A 23,270-nucleotide genomic window follows, 5' to 3' on the forward strand; every position below is an offset into this window, starting at 1 on the left:
GGGAGTCTTTGGCAGTGGGAGGCACAACTGGGGGTGCTGGGCATTCATTCACAAGCTCATTTTCCCCCATGGGAGAAATCATGGGCCAAAACAGTCTCCCTTGGCACTGAGCTATGCCTTCTTGGGGGAGGGGTGATTCAGGTAAAGTGAAATTGTTCCTCTTACGCTCTTTAATTTGTCTGATCTCAAAATTGCCTAAATTGGTGCTCTTTGGGAGGAAGATGGTAGAAAGCTCTTATTCTGCCATGATGATGACATCACTCTCTTGAATCCTTTCAATGTTATAGTGGAGTATGGTCCCATAGGCTTATTTATTATTTGATTCTCTAGGGTGGGTACCTTTGTTTGACTTGCTATTACTACTAATTAGGGCCTAGATTCTCTGAAGTTACATGTTGACTTGGAGATTTTTGCCTAGTAAAGATCTAAATGATATCTATCCAGTAGAGAAGATAACTCCAAAGCTTATAGTTTTAATGCCCTGTAGTACATTAACTAGTTTCATTTTGTCTTAGTCAGTTCAGGCTGCTATAACAAAGTACCATAGACTGGGTGACTTATGAACAATAAAAATTTATTTTTCACAGTTTTGAAGGCTGGAAGTCCAAGATCCGGGTGCCAGCACGGTCAGGGTCTGGTGAGAGCCCTCTTCTGTGTTGCAGACTGCCATCTTCTCATTATATCCTTACGTGGCAGAAAGAGAGTGAGAGAGCTCTTTGGGGTCCCTTTCATAATGGCACTAGGCCCCTTCATGAGAGTTCCAGTCTTGTTACCTAATTATTTCCTATTACCATCACATTTCAACATATGAATTTTGGGGAACACAAACTTTCAGTCCATAAGCCTCTAATTCAGCAAACTTATTTAAGCATTCCTTTCCCATGTAATTATGTAAATCTCTGTTCTTTAAACGCCCTTTGAATCAGCTTTCCCAACTTTCTGAGTTAAGCTTTAAAAAATTCTACTTCGACAGAGTTAGTGTGAGCCTGGTTCTGAGGGTTGAGATGACATTACTGAGAAATTAAGATCTTCTCTATAGTTATATAATTTGACAATTCAGAAAACCCTTATAGTTTTTTTTCTTTCCTGGAAAAAAATTTAAACATACCCCAGGTTTGTCAGATCTTAGCATTTACAACATATGCCCCAGATTCCTTTAAAGAGAAAGAAACAGTACAGATATGTTTAAAACTCCTTAACTACTTCTCTTGGATCTGCTTCTTTCCTTTCCTCCCTCCTGCCCCTTGAAACCACTGTCTTAAATTTGGTTTTGATCATTCTCATGAATTTTTAAAATCTTTATTATGTATGTATATATCCATAAATAATATTTGGTATTATTTTGTATGTTTTAAAACTATTTATATAAGTTATCATATTGCATGATTCCTTTTTTTCTATGAGCTTACATTTTTATAAATAAACTCTATTTGGGAATCATTTTAGATTTACAGAAGAGCTGCAAATGTAGTACAGAGAATTACCCTTCACTCAGCTTCCCGTAATGTTAATGTCAGACATAACTGTGGGACATTTGTCAAAAACCAAGAAACAAATACAGGTACAATACAGGTAACTAAACTACAGACTTTATTCAGATTTCACCAGTTTTTCCATTAATGTCCTTTTCCTGTTCTAGGATCCAACCCAGGATACTACATTATATTTATCAGATTGCATTTTTGAGATTTATAATGATACATGGCATTCTTATTTATTCATTCTAACCCAAGATAGAATTCCATTGTTTGACTGTAACCAAGGTATGTATTCTCCTATTGGTAGATACTTAGGTTGTTTCCAAATTTCTTTTACTATTATAAACTGGGGCAATCCTTGTACCTTTGTCCTTATTTTCTTTACCCTGTCAGGAAACAGAAAACATCTATCTGTAACTTATAATGAAGTCCCAGCCTATACCCTTCAAAATCTGGCTCTGACTTTCTGTTCTAGCCTCATCTTAACTCCCAGACAATCTTTCAAGTTCACTACTGACTTCTCCAGCTCTCTAATGTTTTCTAATTCTGCCCATTGCTTTCCTGTTTCCCAGACTTGTCGTTTCTGGTCATCTTCCTCACCCCACCATCAGCCTCAACGGTATCTGTTAGAACGCTGTGCGGATCAAGAGCAGAATGGGATTAGTAAGTAGGTTGTAAGAAATAATTATGTTCTTAAAATGTTGTTGTTGTTGTTTTCAATGATCAGCATGGATATGGAATAACACCACATAGAGGCCTATGAAAGTTCTGTCTATTCTATTACCTTAGGATAGACACATTTGTCAACTTCATTCACTTTTTATTCATTTTTGCATTTATTCAATGCCTTTTTATGCCAGAACCTGTCCTGGGTTCTGGGAAACAAAAATAAACCAGTGCTTCTCAAACTATCTTAGTGAAGGACCATTTCTTTTCTTTTTTCTTTTCCCAATCAGTCAAGAATGGATTCTTTTGTAAAATACAGTGAAAATCAATTACTAGAAAAATAAAATGAAAAAAAGGACAGACAAAATACAAGTCCCAGTTTTTCATTATTAGATTCAATAAACAAAAATTACTTGCCAAATTACTATAAAAGTCTATAAATGTTTCTCTCGATTTCTGTACCTATCTCATTGCAGACTGGTTAAGTCTGCAAACTGGTGTCATCCACGGACCACACCCTGAGTAGCATACAGGAGAGAGAGGTAAACACAGAACAGGGTATGTATATGTGGGCCTCAGAGTGGGAGGGAGGAAGGCAGAAAGGGAAGACTCTTAAGCAAGTAAAAACTAACCACATGATCAACAAAAAAAGCAATTAGCTATTTGTGCCAAGATGTGGGTAGCCCAAGGCAGTGGGAGCACAGAGGAAGCACCTAACCAGCCTGAGTATCAGGGAAGTCTACCTTATAGGAGGTGCAAGACAGGTAGGAGTTAGTCAGCTTGCGGATGCTCTAATGACGAGCGGGAAGGATACTTCTGGCAGAGAAACAAGTTCTGGAGACATTAAGTAGCATACGGCTTGCAGAATTACCTTTCCTATGATTTGATGGACTGACTGCTTTTCTCTGAGCCTCAGCATGCATAAATGGATGTGATAATCCTCTCTTTGAATGAGGAAAGAAGAGAAGGATGAAAATGTAACAATGTAACAATGCCTGGTGCTTGGTACCACTGCTTTTTTTGTGTGTGAGGAATACTCACAGGAATCAGAGCTACCTTGGATGGCGGGGTAGAGTGGGTGGAGGGACAGCTCATTGACCCAAGACTGGTGTCCAGAATGACCCGGGCTTTTGGGGGGGTGACAGGGGAAACAGGGGGACATGCCTGTCCCTGAGTCATTCCCAGGCCTGAGACATATTTCTTTTAGGACAGTCAGCAGACAATGGGGTGTAGTTTTATGCTGGGGCAGGAGGCAGGACCCCAGAGTAAGCTCCTCTTCCCCTCCAGTCCCTGGTGTTCCAGATGTCCACAACAAAAATAGGCTCTAAATTAAAAGGCTGAAGGGTGGGGCTGGCTCTGTCTTGTGCCTTGCCCTGGGGAATCTGATGAAATAAAGACATTAATGGGTTGTTCATAAATCACAAAGCTAATCCTCTCAGGTTCCGGTTGCTAATAAAGAAAGTGAGAATCAGGAAGATTAAATCAGTGATCCCCAAATCTCAAAACCAGAGTGATATGAAATTAATTAATATGAAATGTGATTTGTGAAATAATTTTATCCTATAGAGGAATAAGGTGTTAAAAAATGATCTAATATGTCAAATACAATTCATTTCACAAATATTTTCTAAGTTTCATGTTGTAAGAAACACTAGGTGTATGGTAACTGGAAGAGGCATCAAATGGGAATCAGAGGGACTTCCCTGGTGGTCCAGTGGTTAAGACTCCGTGCTGCCAATGCAGGGGGCGTGGACTCGATACCTGGTAGGGGAACTAAGATCCCACATGCTGTGAGGTGTGGCCTAAAAAAAAAAAAATTAACAAACGCGAGTCAGAGATGGCCCAGGAAGAGGTGATACTGGAGCTGATACCTGAGCTGGTGTTAGTCATGGAAGCATTGCCACTATTTCTCAAGGGCCTGCTCTCAGCCCCACCCCATGCTAGTAGCTGGAGACACTAAGATTCTTAAGACTCTTGCTATCTCACCTGTTACCATAGAGCAAAAGTCCCTGCTCTCACCAAAAGCTCTCTTGTCTCTTTGTACCCTGTGTTCTGTCTTTTCTTCACTTATCATAGTTGCTTCTATAATTTAGCCCTCTCTCTGCTTCAATGTCAGTTTCAAACTCCTTCAAAAAAGTTGTTTACCAGGCAGTGTCTCAGTGTCTCTACATCATCAGTGCCTGTTCCCTTCTCACCCACTCCAATCGGGCTTCTACATTCTCTGTAACTGCTTTTGTCAAAGTCACTAAGGACCTCCACCTTGTCAAATCTAATAGGCACTTACCTGTTTCTTATCTCAGCAACATTTGGTGCAGTCGAACATTCCCTCTTTTAAATACATGCTTCTCTTGGCTTTTTTTGTTTTGTTTTGACCATGCTGCATGGCTTGCAGGATCCCAGTTCCCCGATCAGGGATCAAACCTGGGCCCCCTGCAATGGAAGCGTGGAGTCCTAATCACTGGACCGCCAGGGAATTCCCTCTCTTGGCTTCTTGAAATATAATTTCCTGACTTTTCCTCTACTTTTCTGGCTGCTACTTCTCAGTGTCTTTGGATGACCTCACTGTTCTACCAGATCTTAAATGTAGAGGGAACTTGGGTTCTGTCCTCAGTTTTTCTCTATCTCCCTAATTGATATCATCCACTCTTATGGACTTAAAACCATCATCTCTATGCTGACAACACCTAAATTTACATTTACATCCTTGACCTCTCCCTGAGCATATTTAATAGCCATCTCAAAATCAACATGTCTAAAATGGAATTCTTGTTTCAGCTGCCTCCAAATCTTCTCAGATTTCCATCTTTCCATGTTACTAAATTGTGCAGTCATCTCTTGGTTGCTCCCCCAATAATCTAGGGGTCATGTTTGATTCCTCTTTTCCTCCCAGCCCTTTACCATTCCAATCCATTACCAAGTCCTGACTTTTTAAATTCTAAAATATTCTCTAATGACCACCCCCACCCCCCCACCAAACACTGACTTCTCTTTCTTGGAGACCTCCTTTAGCTTTTTTTTTTTTTTTTTTTAAATAAATTTATTTATTTTTGGCTGCGTTGGGTCTTCGTTGTGATGTGCAGGCTTCTCATTGCGGTGGCTTCTCTTGTGGCGGAGCACGGGCTCTCGGCTCACGGGCTTCAGTAGTTGTGGCTCAAAGGCTCTAGAGCGCAGGCTCAGTAGTTGTGGCGCACAGGCTTAGTTGCTCCGCGGCATGTGGGATCTTCCCAGACCAGTACTTGAACCCGTGTCTCCTGCATTGGCAGGCGGATTCTTAACCACTGCGCCACCAGGGAAGCCCCCTCCTTTAGCTTTCAAACTGGTGTTCCTGCTGCCATCTTGTCCATAAGCCTCAAAAGAATGGAATGATTATTTTCTTTTTGTTGAGGTATAGTTAATTTACAATGTTGTATTAGTTTCAAGTGTACAGCAAAGAGATTCAGATTCTTTTTCAGATTCTTTTCCATTACAGGTTTTTACAAGATATTGAGTATAGTTCTATGTGCTATACAGTAAGTCCCTGTCAGATGATTATCTTAAAAACTTAGATCATATCTATTTCCTGCTTAAAATCCTTCAGTGGCTTCCCATCACACTTAGAATAAAATCCAAACTACTTTCCATGGCCTGCCCATCTCTGCCCTCATGTCATTCCACTCTCTCCCTATACTCACATCACTGAGGTCACCTGGCTCTCCCATTTCCCCTCTGGCCTGCCAAGCTCTTTCTTGCCCCAGATCCCTCCAATCTTCCTACGTCTGGTTCATTTCAGGCACTTGGTTCTCAGGTGAGCTGTGTCCTGTTTTGTTTTCTCCTCAGTACTCACCACCATCTAAAATTATGTTAACTATTATTACATTCATTTCTTGTCTGCCCATTTAGGATGAAAATTCCCTGAGCGAAAGAACCTTGTTCTGTCTTATTTGCCAGTGTATCCCTAATTCTAAAAAATAGTGCCCAACGCACAGTAGGAACTCCCGAAGTATCCTTGAAAAAAGACTGCTCCCCGGAGCTCCCAGTCTCCGGTTTGTACACACAAGGACATCGGTACGTGACCTGTAGTGGAGGATATCCAGCTTATGGCAAGAACCCCGACCTGGTGGGTTGGTGTTGGAAGCTCTCCTGTCTGCAGAGGCCCTACACCCCGATCTTCTGCTCTCTCCAGCCTCTTTCCCTTGTTCCTCCACTCGGAGGTCAACAACGGCTGGCCAAAGTCTGAAACCTCGGTGTTCCCCACCCTCACTTGGGCCAAATAAAGATGCTCAGACTGAAGGGTGGATGGGGTAGGTAGGGTGGCGAAGACGTGAGACATAATAAGTGATGAAAGTCTTGAGGTCCCCTATTAGTGACCCTGCTGCGTTTGGGCAGGATCAGCGCGAGGCTGAAGCCCCGCAGGGTGGGGCAGCGGCTGCTGGGTGGGTCGGTGGGTGCGGCCCTTGGCTCCGCCCCCCCTGCGCCGTGAGAAGCTGAGAGCGGTGATTGTGGCGTGGTGGTGCCGCGACACCAGACTGCGACGCTCGCTGAGTCTGAGCTCTGTTCAGGTGTGGGCCTGGACCCTCGCGCAGGCTCGATGTGCAACCGATCCCAGGTTGAGATGGAGCAGAGAGCCGAGGACCGAAGCCAGTGGCATGGGGCTCCGCACCAGTTCACAGAGGTGAGTCAGGGCGTCAGCCCCAGGGCCCCGCGTGGGAGCTGAGGGCATGGAAGCTGGGGGAGTGGAGGGAAATAGCAATCTGGAGGATTAGGGGTCCGAGGGGGCAGGTTGGGAAGGGAGGGGATGGAAGATCAAGAACCTAAATCACGTGTCGTTTATTCAGTTAATATTCTTAGCATTGGGTGCTGGGGGTAAAGAAGTTCCAGGTAACTTCTGATAGAGACTTTTGAATACTCAGGAAAGAAGACAAAGTTAGAAAGTCAGCGGGAAGCAGACAGGGAGGGAAAAATTACTAATTGGCAGGCCTTTGACAGACCCTGGGGATACAATGGTGAGTTTACCATAAGATAGTTTACCATTTTATTAATAAGTAGCTAAATGATCGGAAGTGTATAAATTACTGTAAAGAAGAAATACAGGGGCCACAGAAACGAATAGTAGAGGTGTTTGATCTGATTTAGGAGGTGGAGAAGACAGCTGAGGATTCTGTCTGGGACCAGAGACAACTGGTTAGGTGAAGGGTTAGCAGATCCTGAGACCAGAGACAGAATGCCTCCACCTTGGAGGTAATGAAAGATGGACTGTGAGACCAAGGCCAAGAGACTGATGGGAGAGTGGTCAAGCGGAGGGGAGGCAGGGACCCCAGAACCACCTAAGTCATGAGGGGCTTGAGTTGGTTATACCGAGAGCAGGGGGAAGCCATTGATGAGTTTAAGCATGATCAATCACAATTAGATTTGTATTTTTAAAAGAGTGCCCCGGGGGGGGGGCATGGGCAGAAGTCAAGGAAATAATTAGAAAGCTATCGTGATAATCCAATCAAAATGGTGGCCTAACTAGAGAGATGGAGAAAACGGAATGGATCTTGGAGTTGTGTTGGAGATAGACATCACAACAATTGGTAATTACTTGGATCTAGGTGGTGAAGGAGGCTTCCAGGACAATTGACCAGATTTCTGGTTTATAAAACTGGATAAGAATAGTGGTGACATTTTCTGAGAGCAAAGGATGAGAAGGAAGAGGATTAATAGTTTTTTCCCCTGGGGGTATGTTGAGGGGTGGGTGTGTGAGTGAAGATGATCATGAGTTTTGGACATAGTCGGATGAAGTGCCTTTGGGCTATCCAAATGGACTGAGCACTAGGCAGCTTGAAGATTCAGAAAAGGTCTGCCCTGGAGCTATTGATTTAAGAATAATTGACTATAAACAGAAATGGATTCATTAACATGAGAAAGATTGCCCAGAGAGTAGCATAATGCAAAGGGGACTGAGAAGGAGGAAGCCCAGAGAGAAGGGAAGGAGAAAAACCAGGCTAGTGTGTCAATGTGTTCCAGAGACCAAGGGAAGGAAACATTTAAAGAACAATGGCCACTATATTGGAAAAGAATCTAAAAAAGAGTGGATATATGTATATGTATAACAGATTCACTTTGCTGTACAGCAGAAACTCATACAACATTGTAAATCAACTATACTCCAATAAAAATTAAAAAAAAAAAAAAAAAAAAGAACAATGGCCAGTAGTCTCAGAAACTCATGAGAGGTCAGGCAGGGAGGAATCTGACATGGGTTTGGACTTAATAACATGGAGATCATCGGTGACCTTTATGAAAGCTGTTTCTGTGGAGAGATGGGGGCCAGGCTGAACTTGGAGGCGAGATAGTGGTAAAGATGTGTTTAGACATCTCCAAAGAAGTTTGCCTGTGAAGAATCAGGAAAGTAAAAGGGAGGGAAAAGTGGCTGAGTACCCCCAGAAATACCCATCCAATAGACAGTTATCTGGCACCTATTATGTGCCTAGTTTATGCTAGTTACTGAGCATATAGTGGTGAATAAAATGGACTGTGTTTTTTAAAAAATTAATTTATTTTTATTTTTGGCTGCGTTGGGTCTTCATTGCTGTGCGCCAGCTTTCTCTAGTTGCAGCAAGGGGGGGCTACTCTTCGTTGTGGTGTGCAGGCTTCTCATTGCAGTGGCTTCTCTTGTAGCGGAGCATGGGTTCTAGGCGCGCGAGCTTCAGTAGTTGTGGCTCGCGGGCTTAGTTGCTCCACGGCATGTGGGATCTTCCCGGACCAGGGCTTGAACCCATGTCCCCTGAATTGGCAGGCAGATTCTTAACCACTGAGCCACCAGAAAGTCCCGATAATTTCTTAATGTCATCTATTCAGTTCCCCTAGTTGTCCCTAAAATGTCCTTTCCAGCTGGTATGTCCAAAGCAGGATCCAATTTTAAGACCACATGCTGTATCTGGTTATTATGTCTCTTGAGTCTCTTTGAAATTAGAAAAGTTTTCTTTTTTCCTGACTGACTTTCCATTTTTCATCATCTTAACTTTTGTCTTGTAAAATATTCCTCCTCGTGGATTTATTGGATTGCTTTCTCGTGGTATGATTTAGCTTGATCTATCTCTTGTATTCCCTCTAAATCGAAGTTAGATCTTAAAGCTAATTGGATTCCTGATTTGGGGTAAGGATGTCTCATAGGTATGATAGGCTTCATCTTGCATTACATCACGAGACACATTTGGCTCCCCACATTTGGTGACATTAGGCGTGGCCCTTGAATTAGGGTAGCGAAAAGCCTCATTGATCTCTCTATTCAAACTTATATTTTAGCTTTGTGGTCAGAAAGTAATCTGTGTAATGTTACCTTGGATACATGCAAATGTCCAGTTCCCCACTAATCATTCACTTACAGGTTTGAACCAAATATTAATTTTTCCTTAATCAGAAGTTTCCTTAGAGGTTGTAAAATGATTTTCAATTCCTTCATTCCTTCTACATGTATTTGTGTTCTTCTGTAAAGTAGAATTTTTCTTAAACAACTGGAATCATTGGGTGAATTTGAAATAACAGTTTCCTATTGGACAGAATAAATGCTTCTTTCACTTTAATTCACAATGTTCAAAGCTGGAATAATAGCTGACCCTTTGTCACTTTTGGCTCATGAATTTTCATAGATTCAATCTATTAAAATCAACAATCATTCTTTTTGATTCTCAAATTGTCACAAATTTGGCCAGTGGGAACCCCTTCTGTACCCCCCCTTTTTTTATACAATTAGTTTGTCTTTCTTTTTTTTTACTTATTCTATTTATTTTTGGCTGCATCAGATCTTAGTTGCACGGGCTCTTTGTTGCGGTGTGCAGGCTTCTCTCTAGTTGTGGCGTGCGGGTTCCAGAGTGTGTGGGCTCTGTAGTTTGCAGCACACAGGCTCTCTAGTTGAGGCGCGCGAGCTCAGTAGTTACGGTGCACTGGCTTAGTTGCCCCGCAGCATGTGGGATCTTAGTTCCCTGACCAGGGATTGAACCCACATCCCCTGCACTGTAAGGCGGATTCTTTACCACTGGACCACCAGGGAAGTCCCTCTGTGCCCCTTTTTAAACATTTTAAAAATTGTGGTAAAATCTGTATAACATAAAAATATCAGTATAGCTATGTTTAAGTGTATATAGTTCAGTGGCATTAAACACATTCACATTATTGTGCAACCATTGCCACCACCCATTTCCAGAACTTTTCTCATCTTCCCAAACTGAAATTTCCGTAATCATTAAAATAGTAACTTCTCAGTTTTCCCTCCGCCCACCCTCCACCCAGTCCCTGGCAATCACCATCCTACGTTCTGTCTCCTTGAATTTGACTTCCTTAAGTATCTCATAAATAGAATCATACATTATTTGTTTATTTTGACCGGCTTATTTCACTTGGCTTAATGTCTTAATGTTGAAGCATGTGTTGGAATTTCCTTCCATTTTAAGGCTGAATGATACTCTACTGTAGGTATATACCAGATTTTGTTTACCTGTTGATGGACACTTGGGTTGCTTCCACATTTTGGCTATTGTGAATAATGCTGCTCTGAACATGTGTGTACAAATGTCTCTTCCAGTCCCTGCTTTCAGTTCTTGTAGGTATATACCCAGAAGTGGGAGTGCTGGGCATATAGTAATTCTATTTTAATCTGTTGAGGCAGCACCACGCTGTTTCTATAGCAGCACACCATTTTAACATTCCCACCAGCAGTGCAAGGGTTCCAATTTCTCCACATCTTGCCAACACTTTTTTAAAAAATAATAATCATTTTCGTGGGTGTGAAGTGATATTTCATTGTGGTTTTGATTTGCCTTTCCCTAATGGTTAATGATGTTGAGCATCTATGTCTTTGGAGAAAAGTCTATTTAAGTCCTTTGCCCATTTTTGAATTGGGTTTTTATGGTAAATTTTAGGAGTTCTCTATATAGTTTAGATATTAATCCCTTACCAGATATGCGATTTGCAAGTGTTTTCTCCCATTCTGTGTGTTGCCTTTACACTCTGTTGGTAGTGTCTTTTGATGCACAAAAGTTTTAAATGTTGATGAAGTCAATTTTGTCTATTTTTTCTTTTGTTACCTGTGCCTTATAGTAAGTTTTGAATCAGGAAGTGTGAATTTTCCAATTTTGTTCTTCCTTTTCAGGACTGCTTTTGGCTATTTGGGATTCCATATGAATTTCAGGGTGGATTTTTCTAGTTTTGCAAAAAATGAATTTTGATAGGGATTGCATTGAAACTGGATATTGCTTTGGGCAGATTATTTCTTCCCATTTTTAAAAAATGTCTTTAATTTCCTTCAGCAGTGTTTTATAGTTTTCAGTGATATAGTTTCAGTTAAACTCTGGTTATTTCTGAGTGATTATTTTTGATGCTATTGTAAATTGAGTTGTTTTCCTATTTTCCTTTTTGGATTGTTCATTGCAGTGTATAGAAACACAATGGATTTTTGTGTCTTGAATTTGTATCCTGCTACTTTGCTTAATTTGTTTATTAGTTCTAACAGATCTGTGGGTCTGTGTATGTAATCTTTAGGATTTTCTACATATGAGTGTATCATCTGGGAACAGAGACAGTTTTACTTCTTTTCCAGTTTGGATGCCTTGTACTTGTTTTTCTTGCCTAGTTGCTCTGGCTAGAACTTCCAATGCAATGTGAATAGAAGTTGTGGAGGCAGGCATCCTTGTCTTTTTTCTGATCTTAGAGGAAAAGCATTCAGTCTTTCACCATTGAGTGTGATGTTAGCAGTGGGTTTTTCATAAATGTCCTTTATCATGTTGGAAATTTCTTTCCATTCCTATGTTTTTTAGTGTTTTTTTTTAATCATGAAAAGGCATTGGATTTTTCAAATGCTTTTTTCTGCATCAATTGAGATGACGTGTTTTTTCACCTTTATTTTTCTTATGTAGTATGTTACATTGATTTTTTTTTTACATTTTTTTGTTTTTTGTTTTTGTTTTGTTTTAAACATCTTTATTGAAGTATAGTTGCTTTACAATGGTGTGTTAGTTTCTGCTTTATAACGAAGTGAATCAGTTATACATATACATATGTTCCCATATCTCTTCCCTGTTGCATCTCCCTCCCTCCCACCCTCCCTATCCCACCCCTCTAGGTGGTCACAAAGCACCGAGCTGATCTCCCTGTGCTATGCGGCTGCTTCCCACTAGCTATCTATTTTACATTTGGTAATGTATATATGTCCATGACACTCTCTCACCCTGTCACATCTCATCCCTCCCCCTCCCCATATCCTCAAGTCCATTCTCTAGTAGGTCTGTGTCTTTATTCCCGTCTTGCCACTAGGTTCTTCATGACCTTTTTTTTTTTTTTTCCTTAGATTCCATATATATGTGTGATTTTTGTAGTTGAATCAGCCTTGCATTCCTGGGATAAATCCTACTTGGTCATGTTGTATAATCTGCTTAATATGCTGGTGGATCTGGTTTGCTACTTTTTTTTTTTTTAGGGATTTTTGCATCTATATTCATAAAAGATGTTGGTCTATAGTTTTCTTTACTTGTGATGTCTTTGTCTGGCTTTGGTATCAGGGCAATGCCCAGCTCATGGAATGGATTAGGGAGTGTTCCCTTCTCTTCGATTTTTTGTTAGAATTCAAGAAGCATTGACATTCTTCTTTTAAGAGTTTAGTAGGATTCAACATGAAGCCATCAAGTAAAGAAACTTTCTCTGTCCTGGAAGCTTTTGATTACTGATTCAGTCTCCTTACTAGTTGTGGGTCTATTCAGATTTTCTATTTTTTCATGATTCAGTGTTGGTAGATATTGTTTTTCAATGATTTTATCCATTTCATTTAGGTTATCCAATTTGTTGGCATGCAACTGTTCATAGTACTCTCTTGTAATTCTTTTCATTTCTATAGAATTGGTAGTAATGTCTTCACTTTCATTTCTGCTGTTAGTAATTTGAGTCCTCTTTTTCTTGGTCAGTCTAGCTAAAGGTTTGGCAATTTAGTTAATCTTTCCAAAGAACCAACTTTTGGTTTCATTAATATTTCTCTAATATTTCCTTCTGCTAACTTTGGGTTAGTTTGGTTTTTTTCCTAGCTCCTTAAGGTGTAAAGCTAGGTTGTTGGTTTGAGATCTTTTTAAATTATAAGCATTTACAGTTATAAATTCCCTCAGCCCTACTTTTGCTGTACCTGGTAAGTTTTTTAATGTTGTTTTCATTTTCATTTGTCTCAAGTATTTTCTAATTTCCCTTGTGATTTCTTTTTTGACCTATTGGTTGTTTTATTATTATTTTTTTGAGCTATTGGTTGTTTAAGAGTATGTTGTTTAATTCCACAGATTTGGAGATTTTCCAGCTTTCCTGCCATTATTGATTTTTAACTATCTTTCAAAATCTCTTAAGCCTTAATTTGTGACCTAACATATGATCTATTCTGGAGAAGACTGTACCATGTGCACTTGAGAAGAATGTGTATCCTGGTATTGTTGAGTACAGTGTTCTGTATATGTTTGCTATATCTAGTTGGTTTATGTGTTGTTCAAGTTCTCTGTTTCCCTACTTATCTTCTGTGTGGTTGTTCTAGTCTTTATTTAAAGTGGGGTATTGACATCTCCAACTCTTACTTAGAACTGTTTATCTGTCCCTTCAATTCTGTCAGTTTTGGCTTCAGATATTTTGATGGTCTATTATTATGTGTAAATGTTTATAATTGTTTATCTTTTTGCTGTATTGAACCTTTTATTAATATATAATATCCTTTGTCTCTTGCAGCTTTTTTTGATTTAAAGTCTGTTATGTTTGCTAGCCACTACTATAGCCACGCCCACTCTTTTGTTTACTATTTCCATGGAATATCTTTTCACTTTCAGCTTATTTTTGTCTCTGGATCTAAAGTAATCTCTTGTAAACAACATATAATTAGATAATGTTTCTTTTACTCCATTCTTCCAATCTCTGTCTTGATTGAAGAGTTTAAACCATTGATATTTGAAGTAATTAATGATAAGGAGAGACTTCTGTCATTTTGCTCTTTGTTTTCAATATGGCTTTTAGCTTTTCTTGTCCCTTGTTTCCTGTATTATATCTTTTGTGTTTAGTTGATTTGTTTTTTTTGTAGTGAAACTTTATTTCCCTTCTCATTTCCTTTTGTATATATTCTATAACTATTTTCTTTGTGTTTACTATGGGGATTACATTTAACATTCCCAAATTATAATATTCTAATTTGAATTTATACCACTTTAATAAGATAAAAAAATTCCCCATCCAGTTCTGTCCCCACTCCATTTCAGTTATTAATGTCACAAAATTACATCTTTATGCATTGAGTGTCCAAAAATATAGACTAATAATAGTTTTTTTAAATGCATTAGTGTCTAAGAAAACTGTTTTCCTTCATTCTCACACTCACACACTTAGGACATCATATATGTGGGTTTTCTGCACCAAGAAACTCTGACACTAACTGCTTGGAATTAGTGCCCAATCCCACGGGTTAAGGGCTTAATCCCACAGACTGCCCCCTACCCCCTGCTTCAGATGCCAATCATAAGTCCAGGTTGTCACCTGGGCTTCTGACCAACTAGCTGTAAATCGGGGCCAGTTTCTATGACCTCCTCCCCAGATTTGATAATTTTCTAGAGCAGCTCACAGAACCCAGGAAAAGTTTACTTACTATTGCTGATTTATTACAAATGATATTTTTTTTTTTTAATTTTATAGCTACTTTATTTATTTATTTATTTATTTTTGGCTGTGTTGGGTCTTCGGTTCGTGCGAGGGCTTTCTCTAGTTGCGGCAAGTGGGGGCCACTCTTCATCGCGGTGCGGGGACCGCTCTTCATCGCGGTGCGCGGGCCTTTCACTATTGCGGCCCCTCCCATTGCGGGGCACAGGCTCCAGACGCGCAGGCTCAGTAGTTGTGGCTCACGGGCCCAGCTGCTCCGTGGCATGTGGGATCTTCCCAGACCAGGGCTCGAACCCGTGTCCCCTGCATTAGCAGGCAGATTCTCAACCACTGCGCCACCAGGGAAGCCCTACAAATGATATTTTAAAGAATACAATTGAACAGCCAGATAAAGAGATACATAGGGGGTGAGGTATGGGAAAGGGGCACAGAGCTTCCATTCCATCTCTGGGCACAGCACCCTCCTAGCACCTCCATGTGTTCAACAACCCAGAAGCTCTCTGAACTCTGTACTTTGGGGATTTTTAGGGAGGCTTTATCATGTAGACATGATCAATTATTATTTTTTTTTAACTTTGGGTTTATTTATTTATTTATTTATTTATGGCTGTGTTGGGTCTTCGTTTCTGTGTGAGGGCTTTCTCTAGTTGCAGCAAGTGGGGGCCACTCTTCATCGCGGTGCACGGGCCTCTCATTATCACGGCCTCTCTTGTTGCGGAGCACAGGCTCCAGACGCGCAGGCTCAGTAATTGTGGCTCACGGGCCTAGTTGCTGATAATCTTATTTGGGATCCCATATATGTGATGAGTTACTTCTTTCTTGCTGCCCTCAAGATTCTTTTTGTCTTTGGACAGTTTTGATTATAATGTGTCTCAGTGTGGATTTCTTTGATTTTATCCTATTTGAAGTTCATTGAGCTCCTTGGAGGTCTATATTCATGTCTTTCATCACATTTGAGATGTTTTCACCCACTATTTTTTCAAGCAATCTCTGCCCCTTTCTCTCTCTCTTCTAGGACTCCCACAATGCATATGTTGGTCTGCTTGAAGTTGTCCCACAGGTCATTTAAGCACTCTGTTCAGTTTTCTTCAATCTTTTTTCTTCTTGTTCCTTAGCTTGACGACTTCAATTGTCCTTTCTTCATATTAGCTGATTCTTCTGTCTACTCAATCTGCTTTTGAATCCCTCTAGTCAGTTTTTCATTTTAGTTATTATATTTTTCAGCTCCAGAATTTCTTTTTTTTTTAAATAAATTTATTTATTTATTTATTTTTGGCTGCATTCGGTCTTCATTGCTACACACGGGCTTTCTCTAGTTGTGGCGAGTGGGGGTTACTCTTCGTTGTGGTGTGCTGACTTCTCATTGCGGTGGCTTCTCTTGTCGTGGAGCACAGGATCTAGGCACACAGGCTTCAGTAGTTGTGGCACATGGGCTCAGTAGTTGTGGCTCGCGGGCTGTAGAGTGCAGGCTCAGCAGTTGTGGCGCACAGGTTTAGTTGCTCTGCAGCATGTGGGATCTTCCCAGACCAGGGCTCGAACCCATGTCCCCTGCATTGGCAGGCGGATTCTTAACCACTGTGCCACCAGGGAAGCCCCCAGAATTTCTTTTTAGTTTCTTTTTAGGTTTTCTATCTCTTTATTAAAATTTCCATTTTGTTCATACATCATTTTTGTGACTTTGTCCACATCTTCTTTTAGCTGTTTGAGCATCTTTAAGACAGACAGTTGTTTTAAATTCTTTGTGAAGTAAGTTCATCATTTGGTCTTTCTTAGACATTTCTGTTTATTTTTTTTCCCCTTGAATGGGCCATACATTCCTGTCTTTTTATGACTTGTGATTTTTTTGTTGTTGTTGAAAACTGGACACTTGAATCTTATAATGTAGAAACTCTGGAAATCCAATTCTTCCTCTTCCTCAGGGTTTGCTGTTTTTGTTTTTTGTTTGTTTATAGCTTATTTAAATTGATGTATGTTGTCTCTGTGCCAGCATCAGCCTGAGAGGTAAACTTAAGGTTTTCTTAGATCTTTTATGAGCCTGCATCTTTTCTTGGGTATGTGTGGTGACTTTCCAAATTTTCTAGTATATGTGATTGCTTTTGAATATACTAGTTCTTAAATGTCTGGTTCCCAAAAGGTGAAAAAGGATAAATGAAGGGGGAAAGAAACAGGCACCAGGGACTTCCATGGCAGTCCAGTGGTTAAGACTCCGTGCTTCCACTTCAGGGGGCATGTGTTCCATCCCTAGTCAGGGGACTAAGATCCCACATGCCATGCAGCACAGCCAAAAAAAAGAGAGAGAGAGAGAGAAACAGGTGCTAGTCCTTTTAAATACCCTGGAAGTCCTGTCATTTGGAGGAGGAGAGGTTTGTGACAATGGTAGTGGGAGATGCGACAATGGCTTCCCACCTCTCTCTGCTCATCATGATCAGAAGCAGCAATTAGTGATAACACAGATTACTCAATATTTGGAGCACAAGGTTTTCATTGCCCACTCTGGCTCCCACAGGTCCAGAAATGTGTGCACAGCTTCCTGGTATGGGACCCGGGGTGTCTTGGGATAGCCACTACCTACTTAAGAGCTGAAACCGACTGAAATTAACTGCAGTTTACCTTCCAAGCCTTCCCTTGGAAGTTACAAGCATTTAATTGACTCCATTGTTCCAAAGTAATTACAAAAGGCAAATTCTGCAGGTGTAATTGTTATCTTGGTGGGGACGTGGATTCCTGGTGCTTCCTACTCTATCATATTCCCTGGTGTCACTTCCTGTGTCCTTTTGACACAGTCCTAATAATCCTGGGAAGTTCCCTTATTTTCTGGCACAATAAGATGCACCAGGCTCACTTATTCATTCCTTCTTCCAGACTTGGAGTCAGGAAATACTCCAGGGATGATTCTTCCTTTTAGTAAGGAATGGAATTAAAGGCCAAAATCCGAGCATGAGGGGTTTGTGTTTGTATAAAATATTTCCTATTTAAATATAGCATTATTTTTTTAATATAGCATTTTTATTTCTGATTTTTATAATTTCACTTATGCTGAAAATCCTGATTTCTCACAGTATTGTTTTAAAACCATTTAATTATGAAAAATAGCACTCAAACAGAAAAGTGAATATAAGTACACAGCTTAATGGATTATTACAAAATAAAGACCTTTGAAGCATTGTTAGCACTGCAGAAGCCCCTACAATTTCCCTTATTGCCCCCTTCCCTCCCCTCTAATATTACTCATAGCCTATTGTCTGGACATAACTTCTTTGAATTCCTCTATTTCTGCCCTTTGGTGTTCCTGTAATTGGTAAAAGCCGCAATTGCTTTCTTAAGTTTTGCTTTCTTTTCTTTTTTTTAAATTTGTGTTTGAATGTTGTTAAATTTTTCCTTGATCTTTTTTTAAAATAAATTTATTTATTTATTTGTCTATTTATTTATTTTTGGCTGCATAGGGTCTTCGTTGCTGTGCTGTCTCTAGTTGCGGTGAGCAGGGGCTACTCTTCGTTGCAGTGTGCGGGCTTCTCATTGCTGTGGCTTCTCTTGTTGCGGAGCACAGGCTCTAGGCACACGGGCTTCAGTAGTTGTGGCACGCAGGCTCAGTAGTTGTGGCTTGTGGGCTGTAGAGTGCAGGCTCAGTAGTTGTGGTGCATGGGCTTAGTTGCTCAGCGGCATGTGGGATCTTTGATGTTTTAGTATCTTCTATGGATACTGTATTTTACTCATGTTTTGGTTTTCATATTTAACTGGATTGGTCTTTTCTGGATCCTCTCACATGGGAAATTATAGGGTAGTGTTCCCAGTTTCTCAGCTCAAGAACTCTCTCTCTACTGCTACAGTAATTGACAACTTTAAAAAATATGATTCTTGGATCCTGTCCTGTTTCAAGAAGTTCTACCACCAATCTCTTCTTTTTTCCCTTGACTTCCAAGACAATCCCCCACCGTTTTTAAAAGTGTTTTTAAAAGTATGCCTTTTTCTTTACCTCCTCCAATGCTTGATCTCACACCTGCCCACAGCATTCCCACTCAGATGAGAGCTTCTTCAGTAGGTAAATATTTGTGAATGGTTTCTAAGTTTCGCCAAAGCCAAGACTAACTGAACCCTCCATTCTTCTTACCTTTATGGCTTTCTGAACCTGTTCTCCTGGTTTGGGATGATCTTTCACCCTCACACTTAAACATAATCTGGAATTTGAGGGTTTTCTAAGTTTTGCTGAAAGTACAGGTTGTAGAATGTTTTATTTGCTCTTTGTGCTTTTTTTGAAATAAAACCAAAAACATGCACTGCTCGGCACGTGGGATCTTAGTTCCCCAACCAGGGATGGAACCTGCACCCCATGCAGTGGAAGCACAGAGTCTTAACCACTGGACAGCCAGGAAAATCCCCCAGGCTTGCATTTTAGAAAGCCCAAACTGGAGAATGGCCTGGAGGTGGGATAATTTAGGCAAGAGATGATAGAGGCCTGGATTAGGGTGGCGTCTGGAAATGGGGAGAAGGGACATGTGGAACTGGAATTTGAGCTATGGTGAATTTCACCTGACTTTTTTTTTCTAAGGATACTGAGAAGTCAATGTCCATCTTGGACGTGTCTTCATCTCCCGGAAGCAGTGGAGTGCACACCTCTTGGAACCATGGCCCATCAGGCATTCAACACGTCCCTCAGTGCATAGAGCTGGAGACGATCTCCTTGGTCTCTGCTGAGGCACCCAGGCAGAACGCCAGTGAAATGGGGCCACACTTCAGTATGTTGCTGCCTGATCACGGTGTGAGCTACTGCCCCCAAGTGACTTTCACTCCTTCCCAGATGATTTACACTGAGGGAATGTCTCCTTCCCAGACAGGAATGATGATGTTCAAGGGGCCCCAGGCGATGCCCTTAGGAGAGCCCAGTATTCCAGGGATGGCCACGACCTTTGGTGGGAATCTAAGGATGTCCCCCAATGGGCCGCCAGTCTCACCTGCCAGTGGAATCCCAATGATGTCCCACGTCAGAATGCGAACAATGCCTTATTCTGACCTCCCAACAGTAACTTCTAATGGAGGCCCTTTAACACCTAAAACATTATTGGATCCAACCATGCCTTCCACTGAGGCCCTGGAAATGCTCCGCTCTTTGGATCAGATGGTGCCCCCTAGAAACCCCCACAACTATGGGATGCCCCCAGCTGGATCGCCATTATTGCTGGCTTTGGAATCCCAGGGCTCTTTTGTGAGCCAGCCAGTCTCCCAGGAAGACCCCTTCCTACCTAAGCAGCCCTTACCTGCTCCACGGAGAGCGGAGCAGTACTCCGGGGCCCAGGAAAGGGCTCCTAGGAGGAGATCCCCAGTTTCAAGGCCTTACCGCTGCGACTATGAGAACTGTGAAAAAGCTTATACTAAGCGCTCCCACCTCGTGAGTCACCAACGCAAACACACAGGTAAATGAGGTGTCAGACGGGTGGGGTGGGTGGAGAAATCTCTGGGCTTTAGATTTGTGGGGGACCCCTGGTTTGTAATGGTTTGGGATTAGCCCATCATCCTTCAAGCTTGGGATCAAGCTCTGTTGGCCCCACCAGCTTGCTCTCCCACAGTCCAGTATGACTGTGCCAAGATGGAGACTGCTGATGGTTCTGTCTCCTCACCACTGTCCTGTGTTTTTCCTTTTGCTTCCTCAACGTTGATTGCTCTGCTTCATAAAGTCAGACCCCTTCCTTCCTACCCGCTGGCCTATTCCTCTAAATTCCTTCTCTCCCTTGTCATTCCCCCAGGTGAAAGGCCCTATAAATGCATGTGGGAAGCCTGTACTTGGTCCTTCTTCCGTTCTGATGAACTTAGAAGACATACTCGGATACACACCAAATACCGACCACATAAATGTGACCAGTGCGGCCGACAGTTCATGAGATCTGACCATCTCAGGCAACACCAAAGGACTCATATGCGGGTGCCAACATCCCCAGACCCGCTGGCTGACAGTGGACATATGGCTGGTCCTCCTCCTGCTCCTGGTCTTTAGGTCAATCTGCTCTTCCCCTCATTTTGGCTTCTCTGCCCAGATCCTGCCTGCGTCTGACCAGCTAGTCTCTTTGGTAGGTGTAGGTTTAGATGAAGACAGAAAGATTATGAGACGGTGTGGAAGCCCATATGAGTGCTGGACCTAGTCGGGGCCCCTCAAAAACTGTCTTGGATGTCCTCACATCTCTGGGGCTACCTACTTTTGTGCCAAGTTCAGCCACATGGCAAGGTGGAGCAAAGTAGCGATTGTGAGCTTTATAAAAAGCTCTTTATCTTACTCCCAGCTTGAAACCCTTTAGCGACTCTCCTTTGCCTGCTACATAAAATCAAAGTTCCTTATCTTGGTCTTTGACAGTTTCCAGAGACAGACTATGTTCAAATCCTGAATTTACCACTTACTAGCCATGTGACTTTGGGAAGGGTCTTTGATCATTATGCCAGGTTCCCTCTTCTGGTAAAAGAAAAACAGTATTGGACTGTTGTGAACACATCTTATGTACAAAATCAGATTCTGTCCGGCACTCACCAACCTCATGCCCAGAGTTTGTCTCCTCCCATCATTTCCAGACTTGGGTGGAATGCCCCCACAAGACATGGGATCTGGCACCTCAAGTAGCCACTAGGAACCCAGGAATGTGGAAGAGTTAGTGCTCCTGGGGTAACATTTGACTAATGGGAGATGGGAGAAATCCAGGCCAATAAATTCCCTCTTCTTCCCTCCCTTCCCTGAACTGGTCTGGTGCAAGACACCATTTCTCCCAATGGGGAGACCTCCCAAGTAGCCAGTGGACACACCTTCTGTGCCTCTTCCAAGCTTGTCATGAAGCAGACTCAACCTGCTATCACCTGGCATTGCCTCCCATTCTCTTGCATCGAGTCCCTTTTCTCACTCTCAATGCCCTGTATTTGCATCACCCAAATAAAACATCAGTACTTAGTTCTTGTTCTAGGCTCTGTTTTCTAGGTAACTTGGGGTTGGAAGACATTAGACTGGGGCAGAGAAGGATGAACCGCACTGTAACCTTCCCTCTTCCCCCCACCAAGCCCAAGTACCTGGACTACTAAATATCAGCTATTAAAAGGCCTGTTCTGTCCTGCCCCTCTCCTAGGATTGAGGGCCTAATGACTCCCCTGGAAACTCAGCCACAGGTAGTTCAGAACCTCATTCCTGGATTTCTCAGCCAGCTGTTTTACTGACCAGCAAACTAATAGAAAGGAACTTGCCTAAGTTCTCAAGTGGCAGAGTTGGGATCCCAACCAGGATCTGTCCACTTCAGAAGTAGATCTCTTACCTTAGAGATAATGTCTTCTACAGGTGTCTCCTGGGCCCAGTCTGGTGCCCAGCACTATCAGGTGATGGCCACAGCGAAATGAATCACATCTGGTTCCTGTGGCCCAGGGACCATCTTGGTCTAGGGGTTGAGAGGTCCACCTTGGTGCAGTGGCCATGGAGAGGAGGAGCATCTGAAGGGGAAGGTCAGAATTTCTGGAGGAGGTGACCCTTGAGCTCAGTAAGCAAGGGTATGTAACATCTAATAATCCCTTAATGTTGAAATAAACTGAGCAGATGAATCAAGAGAAAAGAGAATTCCAGGCAGAGAGAAGCTGGATCTGGCAATTGCTCCCAGGAGAGTCAGCCTGCAGACTTCCACATTCATTCGACAAATGTTCTTCAACCCATGATACAGAGAGCACCATGGCTGTCGAGACAACTCATGGTGAGGGGCACGGAGACAACGAAAGTGTGTGTCAGGGAAGAAAGACTTCTCAAGGAGATGCCTGAGTCAGACCTAACGGGTTTATGGGGGTTAGCTGGACCTCCCATTTCCTGGACATCTACCTTTAGTCATGCCTTGTGCTGGACACTAAACACTCAGAGAGCATGACAGTGCCTTGCTGCACGGCAGAAAGATCACAACAAAAATTCCTGAAAGCGCTCAATGCTGCCAAGGAGAAGAGCCAAACCTCTGTGGACTCAAACTTATTCTGGGTGTCTGGGGGAGTCTCATGGCCTTGGCTGTGCCTGCCCCTCCCACCTCCACCCTGACCCTGTCCTGCAGGGCCACCTTGGTCCATTTCCTTAGTGGCCCCAGCATACCTGGGCCTGGCATCCTGGTGGCTTCCACCCAAATTGTGAGCCAGGGGAGTGGATATGATTAAAAAATGGTGGCAGGGGGCTCTCTTTTGTGACCCAATTACTGGCCTCAGGGACAGCAGTCTGAAGTATCCAAAGTCTCTTTCCTTCCCACCTGAGCACTAGGTCCCTTCTATGGAGCGGGGCATCTTAGGCCCAGTGGGCCAGGGCTGGTCTCTGTCCGCCACCCATCTTGCTCACACGCAGCCCTGCTGGTAGGGTCAGCAGGTCAGGTTGCTTGTTGGGATGCAAGAGGGGTCTGTTGGTGACCCATCACTTTCACTGAGGAATGGAAGTGGGTAGGAACCAGAGTGGGCAAGGGAGCGCCATGTATGCTGCAGTGGCAGGCAAAACAGGCCCCCACCCCTTGGAGGTCACAAACTAGT

At 42.3% G+C, this 23,270-nt stretch overlaps 1 protein-coding gene across 1 annotated transcript; it reads left to right on the forward strand.

Moving 5' to 3' along the window:
• Positions 1 to 6,711: 6,711 nt before the first annotated feature.
• KLF17 (KLF transcription factor 17) lies at positions 6,712 to 20,751 on the forward strand. Its single transcript, XM_028164180.2, has 3 exons — positions 6,712 to 6,795; positions 19,312 to 20,173; positions 20,504 to 20,751. Exons 1-3 carry the CDS (start codon positions 6,712 to 6,714, stop codon positions 20,749 to 20,751), a joined length of 1,194 nt encoding a protein of 397 aa, XP_028019981.2.
• Positions 20,752 to 23,270: the final 2,519 nt, after the last annotated feature.

Source organism: Balaenoptera acutorostrata, chromosome 1 (genome assembly GCF_949987535.1).
Source record: "Balaenoptera acutorostrata chromosome 1, mBalAcu1.1, whole genome shotgun sequence".
Classification (NCBI taxonomy): domain Eukaryota; kingdom Metazoa; phylum Chordata; class Mammalia; order Artiodactyla; family Balaenopteridae; genus Balaenoptera; species Balaenoptera acutorostrata.